The sequence below is a fragment of the Galeopterus variegatus genome, unplaced genomic scaffold (genome assembly GCF_000696425.1).
Source record: "Galeopterus variegatus unplaced genomic scaffold, G_variegatus-3.0.2 Scaffold5031, whole genome shotgun sequence".
NCBI classification, from domain to species: domain Eukaryota; kingdom Metazoa; phylum Chordata; class Mammalia; order Dermoptera; family Cynocephalidae; genus Galeopterus; species Galeopterus variegatus.
In genome coordinates, this window is record NW_007731142.1 from 36,549 (window position 1) to 47,740 (window position 11,192).

An 11,192-nucleotide genomic window follows, 5' to 3' on the forward strand; every position below is an offset into this window, starting at 1 on the left:
ACACTGAGGGTTGCGATCCGTTGCCGGACATGGAAAAAAGACAAAAGACAAAAAAAAAAGCAACAAATGTCAAGCTGGGGCCACTAGAACTCAGGGGAAGAGGAGAAGAGACCTATGGAGTTCATGAAGACAGGAGAAGCCATGATGAGAGAAAGAAAGGACTGCTCCCACCATTTCGAGCCCCGACCATTTCAAGGCTGGCCCTGGTGAGCACACACAGCAAGAGATAGCAAAAGCCACAGCTGTGCCCTTCCTATGAAGTTGCTTGAAGGATGCATGGGAGAGGAGGGCTTGTGGCCCCCAGGCCAGCAAGACCACTAACATGGTTCCTGTGGACCCACATATGGACAAGGGGCCACAGACAACCGAAAAAAGGAGCCACTCAGAGGCCAGTGAGTCATCTCAAGAGACCGGCGCATGGCCCGTCCCATGGGAAATGTTTGGAGTGCAGAAGGTGGGAAAGCCAGGCCCACTGGCAGAACATGGGGGCACAGCATAGATAGCTTATCTGCCCCCCAGTCAGCACAGGACCAGTCAGTGGAGACTGGTCAGGAATATAGGACTGCAGGGGTACAGTTTGCTGAAAAGACTCAGGCCAAGACTAAAGTTTCCACACAACCCAGGTGTACCAGACCTCACGATACCCAGAAGTGCTTACAAGGTCAACAATTAAAACCTAAGCTGCACAAAAAGCCTTCACCAGAGAATCAGCAGCAAAGCAGTAATTTAGCTCAACCGCAGGGCTCAAGTGTTGGTCCCCACAGGCAGTTCCCCTATTTTAGAAGTAAGCAAAGGACAACTAATTAGTTCCAGTGCAGAGTTGAAGCAATGGGAATAGCATAATCCAACACAGAACTGAAAGAAAAAAACACAAAACCCACAGATCAGAGACAAAGTTCTGATATTAACCAGTAAAGGTCTAACACAACCAAAGAACACATATAAGGGGGCCGGCCCGTGGCTCACTCGGAAGAGTGCGGTGCTGATAACACCAAGGCCACGGGTTCGGATCCCATATAGGGATGGCCGGTTTGCTCACTGGGTGAGCGTGGTGCTGACAACACCAAGTCAAGGGTTAAGATCCCCTTACCGGTCATCTTTAAAAAAAAAAAAAGAAAAAAAGAAATGTATCTCCAAAGTAATTTCTCTACCATGGTAAACTTTGCATCAATTATGGGCTCTGCCCATTAAAGGGATGAAAGCATATGTTAACTTTTATTCAATTATTTAGAAATTTAGGTGAGTGAAAACATGAAGCTCATAGTTAAGAACATCTGTTAAAAGAATAACTTCAAGGACATTTCTTCAATTTAACCATCTGTTATGACCATGTGGATTAATTATGGAAATATTTTGCTTATATAGTCATAGAAATTCATTCTACTTAAAAAAAATTTACTGCCAGCAGCCTGTCAATTCAGTGATCTTTATTAGATAGGCTGTCATGAAATATCAAAACTTTCAACTACTATTAAAAATTACATGAAAAAGTCAATACATTTCTCAGCATGTTCCACATTTTAAAACTTTACAAGTATGCTATGTACATAAGTACATGTTTAATAGAGATCACTTGAGAGGCACCTTTTTTTGAATACTTAAGGTTGACTAGAAATTTCCCCCAAATCTTCAGCGGCACTGCATCTCTGTTGTCAAAATAAGCAACGAAATAAAAATGATCCCAGTCAATTTTACCATACATACAATTAAAATATGATAATTTTGTGATAAGTACATACTGCTCTTCCCACATTCAAGATCAAAGTTTACAAAGATAGTACAGATTTGAACCAGTGCATCAGAACTAAACAGAGGATTAAAAACGATCCTGTAGCAAAATTTACACATGCTCAGATTCATATTGTCAGTGGATGTTTTTCCTGAAATTCATGGCTTAGAATAGGAAATTAAGTCAAATTATACCCTTATATTTAAACAAAAACTGGTTTTATCTTACTAGCAAAGATTTTGACTATGATAATTCAATCTCTCTAAATAGTTCAATAATGATATAACAGCAGACACTAAGACCAAACGTAGGGTACAAAACCAGAACACTAAAACCCAAGTACAGTTTTGCCTAACATGAGATTTTTCATGTAGAGATCTGTGAAAAACAGATCATGTATTTCAGACCAATAGAACCTTACCTTATATTCTGCATGTTTAAACAAGCAATTAGAAAAGCAAATCTCTTTTGGCCATTAATACCAACTTAGTTAAAATCCAAAGTCAGTAGAACACCAAATCCTTTTCTTCAAAATAAAACAATCATTTTTCAAGGAGGTAAATGTCTAAAGATGTACAGTGTATCAAAACCAAGATCTAAGGGGCTGGCCAGTTAGCTCAGTTGGTTAGTGAGCAGCTTGGTAACACCAAGGTTAAGGGTTCGGTTCTTCATACACCAAACAAAAAAAGAAAAACAAAATCTAGCTGTCACTTTTGATTCAATAGGCTTACAAATGTAGTTTGAGAAAATATTCTTTACTGGTCTACTAAAAGGAAAACTAAAACCTTCGTGCTTTTATAACACTATCTCAAGCAAAGCTACTAAATACTTCCTCTCCTCCTGTGTCCTCTGCCCTGGATCTTCCCAGAATATGACCATGTCACATGATAAAGATTAATTTACCAAGTACAAGTAGCCAAATAGTAAATCCCTTTTACTACTCTTCAAGATTTACTCCTTACATTTACAAATGTTTATTATTCTTGTTTTAAATATTTCAAATTAAGAGAAGAGTTACATAGCAAAAACCCATTACTATTATCTTGCATTTGCTGTGAAGTTTGAGCAGAGCATTTCCTGTGGCCTTCTGTAAGTGGTTTCCTGCCAACCATAGTACAGTAACTGTTCATAGGACTTTACTCACTGCTCTGTTTCTGTTGGAAATGTGTTTTATTTTCTTTATAAAATAATGGGTAATCTTTAAAATTGATTTTAGATGGTTTGAGGCATTACACCACAAAAGTAATGAGCACTAATGCCAATGATATTGGACACAAATTCATTTTAGCTTTATTTCATGTCTAAAGCAATTCTACTGAGCCTTGAACTGCTCACGCGCTGTTATTAACTTGCTAGCAACCTAACACATGGGTACAGCAAACAAAAGTGATCAGAGTCCAGGTTGATCGGGACCTCAAGGCTACTGTCCTTTTTCTTGAGCTATAATTCAATTTCCAATTTTATTGTACATTAGACTCATTATTTCCCAGTGTTTCTCTTTCCTGCTTAATGCTGCCATCTGGAGGACACACAGGTGAAGAGAGGGAGGCAGGCCCACCCAGCTCACAATTCAAAAGTGGAAAAAAGGATATGGCTGGGAAGGGAGTGAACACTCACACAGGCCCAGAGTTCAAAAAGTGTGTCTGCCGCTCAGCCCAGTTTTGGTTTTTGGAATCTCTATGTCTCACTGGCTAACTTTATGTCATCATACTCCAAGGGTCTGAGTTTTAAAAAAGCAAACATAAGTTTCTATATGTATTTATGCTTTTTGTTTTGTGGTCAGATATTTCATTCTGGAAATTAAAATGCAAAATTTGGGGAATGTTTTCCCATCTGGTTCAGTGAGCATAATTAGCTCACTTGGAGTACTATTTGGTTTACTATATATCAGAGTGTTGAGACTGCCATCATCATAATATTAAATCCTATTTTTCCTTAGTCATATTTGTGCCACATTTTCCACAAACAAATCTAATGCAGAAAATCAACTTCAGGGCCGGCCCGGTGGCGCACTGCTATAGTGCGCCGCTTGGGAAGCGTGGCGTCGCTCCCGCCGAGGGTTCGGATCCCACATACAGACCGGTTCCCGCTCACTGGCTGAGCGAGGTGCGGGAGCAACACCGAGGGCTGCAATCCCGTTCCCGGTCCCGGTCCGGTACGGGGGCGACACTGAGGGTTGCAATCCGTTGCCGGACACGGAAAAAGACAAAAAAAAAAAAAAATAAATAAATAAATAAAATAAAATAAAGATTCCAGTATGTAACAGGCTTTTTTTTTTTTTTTAAATACCCCTCATTCGCTTGAGATGTAACAGGTTCTATACTGGACCCTTTATCTTTCTCAAATAATCCTCAAGACATCCTTACAGGTAGGTATTGGTTGTGCCACTACACAGATGAGAACCAAAGCTTTGGTAAGGTCCTAGCCTTTCTGGCTTTAATGTGGAAATTCTTAGTATCATTCTGGTAAAATATTAACAAGTTCAAAATTCGAGCCGTAAAGCTAAGTTTCTTTGAAGCCAAAGATTTTCAATCAGCAAGATGCTATTGGGTACAAAAGTAGAAACTAATTTTAAATACAGTTGCTGCCCATCTGGAGCTTACTATCTGATTAGAAAGACAAAGTAGAACCATTATCAATCACACACACATGTGCATACAAACATATATATGATGTCTTTTGTAACCTGCTTATTTCACTTACTATACTTGCCAGCATTTTCTCTACATCTTTAAATATTCTTTGAGGACATAATTTTAAGAAGCTGCCTTACTGTCAATCTCGATTGTATGAAGGTACTTCAGAAAGTTCGCAGAAAAATAGAATTAAAAGATAATACGAATGTTTCTTCGAACTTTTTGAAGTACCCTCACATTACAGTGTATTTAGGCAATTTGCTATTCTTGATTTAGCTTGTTTCCCATTTTTTTGCTACCCACCGTACACAATGTCTATGAATAATACAGAGCATCCTTATACTTACTCTTATCAAGTACCTTAATTCCTTAGGAAGTAAAAATAGAATTGCTGTGTCGAAGCGTATGAACGATCATACACATTGCCAAAATGTTTTCCAGAAAAACTGTAACAATTTACATTCCTACTCAGTTTTGATATCCCTCTTTTAAAAAGAAATGAAAAAGAGGAAACGGAGAGAGGGAAGACAGAAAAAGAAAAAAAGATCCTCTGTGAATTCAACAGAGGAAAAGCGTGACTTTAAGTTTACTATTTATTCAAACATACAGACCTCATGAATATACACCGTATGAATGCCACTGTAATATTTCTGTTTAACTGACCTTATCAACCAGGTCAGCTAGTGTGCCAAAGCCTTCAAATTACAGTGGCTTTTAGACTTTGGGGGGTCCTGGGATCTTTTGAGGATCTGATGAAACCTACAATCGCATTTCCAGGTTAATGCATATACACCCAAAATGTTGTGAACAATTTCTGAAGGTTCATGAATTCTGTCTACGCACCCCTCTCTCAGGAACGCGTCTTTAGAAGCCTATTTTCTCGGCTATTTCCTGTTACAAAATGAAACACATCCCACTTCCTGGAGCTGAGCAGCCAAAAACTAAAACCCAAATCAATGTTCAAACCATCACAACCACCCCCGCAGCTAAGGTGAGGGCCGCGCGGGGGCGTTTACGATTCTCTGACGTCCCGAGATGAAGCGTAGCATGTGAAACTACTAGGCGTAAGGTCTTGTCCCTCAGAGAAAACGAACACTTACGAGACGTTTTCATGGCTGTAACCGATTTTGGCGTTGTAGGCTCCGTTATCCAGCACTAAGGTAGTCATTTTGGCACGAACCACATCACAGCCACCAAAGCGTTCCTCTTCCGACCCTTCTGCTCAGGCTTCTTCCGGCGCTCTATGGTTTGCTGGGCGGAGCGTTAGGGCACGCTTCCGGTAACCCTAGCAACGGAGGACGCCGGAAGTCGGAGACTGCGAACGATGGTCAGCGAACACCCACTGTTTCCAAGCCTCATTAATCTGTTTAGTTGGTGGCGAGATTCGACAAACTAAGTGCTTTCTCGCCCATTTCTTATTTGTTCTTTACTGCGTGATTGACTCGCACCTGAGAGTTACTTTATAACCCCTGTAGCAAACCGGCTGCGTGCGTGTGTCTTCAAACAGTATCCTTCAGACAGTAACATTTCTCGGATAATAAAGTGCAAGACCGTACGCAGCCTGGAATTGGATATGAAGTCTCTCCAGCCTCATTCCCCACCACTCCCCCATCCGACTGTAGGAGCCAACCACCCTGAGTTACATATGTGCTGTTCAGTCAACCGGCTTGCTTTCTAATATTCACACGCCCCTCTCCCCTGGCCTATTTGTTCTTCAGGACCGAGCTTACGTGTCTTTCTCAACTGAAAAAGTCTTCTCTTCATTTGGGAGAGCGTGGTGCTGGTAACGCCAAGGCCACGGGTTCGGATCTCCGTATCGGCCAGCCGCGAAAACAAAACAGGCTTCTCGACTTCTGACACGCTCCCTCTCCGTTCTCCTTCCTGTAATTAGGTGCCCCTCCTACGTGTTCCTGTAATATCCAGGGCTAATACCTACACTGCATAGCATAATCGTTAAAAGAATGCATTTTTGGATTGGAATCCGAACTCTGCCATAAAATGGCTGTGTATGAGGCCTTGGGCGAGGCAGCTGATAATGATTGATACTTACTCAACACTTACTGCGCGTGGGTAAGCTGTTCCAAGAACTTTACATATATTAACTAATTTAATCTTTACAACTCTGAGGTAGGTACTATTATTGAGATCAAAGAGGCAGTGGTTAATAGTGCAGCCTCTGGATTCATACTCCCGGGTCAAATCCTGGCTCTGCCACTCTGTGCCTTAGTTTCCTCATCTGTAAAATGGAATAATATTAGTAACACCTCCTTGCAGAATTGTATTATGAAGAGTAAATGATAAAATCAAGTACCTGGCTTATTACTATCATCTTCTTATTAAATGATCATCCTCTGTTACCTTTCCTAGATGCCAAACTCCTTGAAGTCAGGCACTCTATTCTATTGATGTTTATATCCCTGTGTATCAAAAAGTCCATTGAGGGCCGGCCCGTGGCTCACTCGGTAGAGTGCGGTGCTGATAACAACAAGGCCCCGGGTTCGGATCCCATATAGGGATGGCCAGTTCGCTCACTGGCTGAGCGTGTTGATGACAACACCAAGTCAAGGGTTAAGATCCCCTTACCGGTCATCTTTCAAAAAAAAAAAAAAAAAGTCCATTGAGTGCCCAAAGTTAATTATGTCCAAATTTCATCATTCTATTTTCTCCAACTTCATGTTAAAGTGATAATATCTCTTACTCCAAACAGATAAAGAATACATCACAGAGAAGCCATCATTTCTATTTGTCTCTCATCTTTTAAAATGTCCTCTTTCAGGCCGGCCCGTGGCTCACTCGGTAGGGTGCGGTGCTAATAACACCAAGGCCACGGGTTCGGATCCTATATAGGGATGGCCGGTTTGCTCACTGGCTGAGCGTGTTGCTGACAACACCAGGCCAAGGGTTGAGATCCCCTTACCGGTCATCTTTAAAAAAAAAAAAAAAATGTCCTCTTTCAATGCTATCTCTCCTTCTGTTTATTAGCCCTTTCTCATTTAGGCTTCTTTTTGCTTACCTCACCACTTACATACTCCTTGATCAAGATCATTCTTGTTCTTGGCTTCAGCTATTACTAAATACTGATGAATCCTAAATGAGAATTTCTTCCCCCTACTGTGACCTTACAAAGTTTCCACCCAGATATCCTGAGAAAGCCTTAAAGGCAACAAATCCAACACAATCTTATCTCCAAAACTGCTACATTACTTATCTCAATTAGTGGTGTGATCCAAGCTAGAAACCTCAATTACCTTCAACTCCTATCCTTGACTTAATCCATCTCTACTGATACTGCCTTATCTCTCACCTGAAATAATACCGCCACCTTCTCTATGACCTTGCTGCCTCCATTCTCTTCTCTATGCTCTGTACCAAGAGCATAATCATCAGTAAATAGTTTTCTAAATAAAAAATCTGATCATCCTCCCCAATTCATCCATCGTAGAAGTCTTCACGGTTTGCTATTGCCTATGTAATAATGTCCATATATTTATATTTACAAGCTCACTCTTCTCTAACTCATCTTACACTAATGAGCTGGTAAATGTTTAAGAACTTGATGTCTGCGGGGGTGGGGAGCGCTGGTTTGTAATGTTTATCAGCCTCTGTGGTGTAAATGCTGTCATCTTCACTGATTTTAAACTACCCTGAAGTCACCAAACACTGAAGACAGAGTTGGGAAGAGATGCACACAACTGGTTCTCATGAGCCAGTAGGAACTGGCTTTAGCACAAACTGTTCAGTAAGAACTCTGACTCTCTTCACCTTCACACCAGGCACTCTACACTCCCAGGTTTTATCACAAATAATATCAAGCATGTAATTACCACTTTTCGAATACACATATATTTTTTGGCAGTGCATAATTTTGAAAGAATAAAAAACATAACTCTCTTACAAATATACAATGAACATGTTAGATTTATTTAAGTTATATTAGTGAGTAAACTAACTTTACACCCTATCATGTTGGTTCCTGCATTAATATGAGTTAGTAAATCTTTTTTTTTTTTTTTTTGTCCTTTTTGAGACCGGCCGCACCGCGCTCAGCCAGCGAGCACTGTGAGCGCACGGGTCATCCCTATATAGGATCCGAACCTGCGGCGGGAGCGCTGCTGCGCTCCCAGCGCTGCACTCTCCCCAGTGCGCCACGGGCTCCGCCCGAGTTAGTAAATCTTTGATGCATGTTCATTTTACATTGTATGACAGTCATGTTTTTAACTTTTTGAAAATTATGCTTTGATAATTAAATAGCAATTAATAAACAGGTTAATTAATTTAAAAGCATTACTGAATTTATGTTGGTTTTGTAACATGTTTCTTTCAATTCGGTGAGAGTAAAAGTAAAATTATTACTCTTTATTTTTACAATGAAAAGATACTATAACTACCATTATTAACCTGCAAGGTTCCTTGATACTTATTACTTCAAAAAGGAATCTACATGTTGCTTTAGCTACAACATTAGGCTGGAAGACATGAATTTTCACACTTATGTCCTTTTTCATAATTGTGTTCCACCTGCCTGAAACATCCTTTTTTTTTGTCTAGTCAATTAATAATAGCTACATTCTATTGTTTCAGGCACTCTGCTAAGTCCTTTAGCTTTATTAGCTTGCTTAATCCTCACAACCTCATGAAGGTATACAGCACCATAAGGCTCACAGAGGTTCAATACTTTTCCTATGATCACATGATCTGTAGAGCTAGGTTTCATATATAAGCGACTTCAGGATCAGTTCTTTTATTTTTATTCTATTTATTTTATTTTTTTAAAAGATGAGCAGTAAGGGGATCTTAACCCTTGACTTGGTGTTGTCAGCACCAAGCTCGCCCATTGAGCTAACCGGCCATCCCTATATGGGATCCAAACCCGTGGCCTTGGTGTTATCAGCACCACACTCTCCCGAGTGAGCCACGGGCCGGCCCCCAGGATCAGTTCTTTAATAAATTAAACTTACTCTCAAATTTAAAATAAAACCTCCACTGTAAATCTGTCTCTGAATGAATCACTCCTTCCTTTTTGTTCTCATAGCAACTTGCTTCTGTTTTCAATAACGATAATAATATCTAGCATTTATTAAGAGTTTGCTATATGCTAGGCACTTTGCATTTTGGGGATTTTTTGGCGGCTGGCTGGTATGGGGATCTGAACAGGCACTTTGTTAAACACGTTATATGCATAATCTCATTTAGTCCTCACAAAATTTCCTGAGTAAGGTACTATTAATATTATCTCTCTCTCTCTTTTTTTTTTTAAGATGACCGGTAAGGGGATCTCAACCCTTGGTATGGTGTTGTCAGCACCACGCTCAGCCAGTGAACCAACTGGCCATCCCTATATAGGGATCTAAACCCGTGGCCTCGGTGTTATCAGCACCGCACTCTCCTGAGTGAGCACGGGCCGGCCCATTATTAATATTATCTCTAACAGATGAGATACTGAGACAGAGAGAGATTAAATAACTTGCCCAAGTTTACACAGCTACAAAGTGTCAGAGTCAGCATTTGAGCCAGTCTTGACAGAGCTCAAGGTCTTAGCAATATGACTTGCACGCTAAGCTGTTAACTCAGATGACATGAACAGGCTTTTTGTTGTTGTTGTTTTTGTTTAGACAACCCTAGATACTTGAATAGTACCTGGTTTATAGTACATGATAAATGTTAAGTGAGTGAACAGTCAACCCATACAGCTATCCCTTCCATTCTTCAAAAAGGTTGTCAGGTTGTTGGACTATGCCTAAGCTAGCTTTTCCCCTCAGCGCCCCCCACCCGCTGAGCTCACACTTTCCTGATACATCCCTCGGGGGGTAGTGCCATTTCTTTTCCTCTTTCGGATATCTCTGAGTGGTTATTTTCATCTCCGAAAAATATTGGCTGGAGGCTGGGTGGGGTAGGTGCTGAATTGCAATCGTTTTCCTATTTCAACAATTTCCCTCCTTTTTACAGAAATTTCAAGTGACATTTACGTACTTATTTCTTTAGATACAACAACCTAGGTGAAGTGGGTAAGGCTGATATGATGAATCCGTTTAACAGAAGATTGAAGTGAGGCTAAAAGTAATTATTTTTTCTAGGCTAACACAGCTAGAAAATACTAGGAGCCAGGGCCGGCCCGTGGCTCACTCGGGAGAGTGCAGTGCTGATAACACCAAGGCCCCTGGTTCGGATCCCATTATATGGATGGCCGGTTCGCTCACTGGCTGAGTGTGGTGCTGACAACACCAAGTCAAGGGTTAAGATCCCCTTACCGGTCATCTTTAAAAAAAAAAAAAAAGAAAAGAAAATACTAGAGCCAGGACTTGAATGGAGGCCTCCTAATTCCTAGGTCCTAGACTCTATTAAAACATAACAACTTTTACTCCCCTTAGGATTGGAATAACCAGGGGAAACATTAAATTATAGCATTTTGCTAACTGAAAACATAATACCTTAGTAAAGGAAATGAAACCAAGGGAAGAATATGAAGAAAACTGAGTAGGTCAAGAGAGCAAAAGAAACAGCAGCTTGTGGGGCAGACAATCACATTCCGAGGAAATTAAAAAGAGAAGTCGGATGTGGAAGGAGAATTCACTGATGGCGGCGAGAACAAGGCCAGAGAGACGGGGGGAAGGTCTGAAGCTCAAGAAGATTCCGAGATTGGGAGTCACAGGGCACTGCAGCGCCCAGGCACAGCGGAACACGCCGGCGCTGGCCCAGGACCAGCAGGGTTGTGTTGCAAGCCTCGCGCGCCCGCCCCGCGCCCGCCCAGGCCCCGCCCCACGCCCGCCCAGCTCCCGCGTTGGCCCCGCCCCTTCCCCGCCTCCAGCCCCCCCCTCTCCGCCCTCCCC

At 41.3% G+C, this 11,192-nt stretch overlaps 1 protein-coding gene across 1 annotated transcript in view; it reads right to left on the reverse strand.

The window, feature by feature from the left end:
* Positions 1–5,625, reverse strand: part of ACTR6 (ARP6 actin-related protein 6 homolog (yeast)) — a 21,886-nt gene extending 16,261 nt beyond the window's left edge. The window contains exon 1 of the mRNA XM_008588782.1: positions 5,466–5,625. Within this exon, the coding sequence (XP_008587004.1) occupies positions 5,466–5,533 (68 nt within the window). The 5' untranslated portion in view covers positions 5,534–5,625. The remainder of the gene's footprint in view (positions 1–5,465) is intronic.
* Between the last annotated feature and the right edge of the window lie 5,567 nt (positions 5,626–11,192).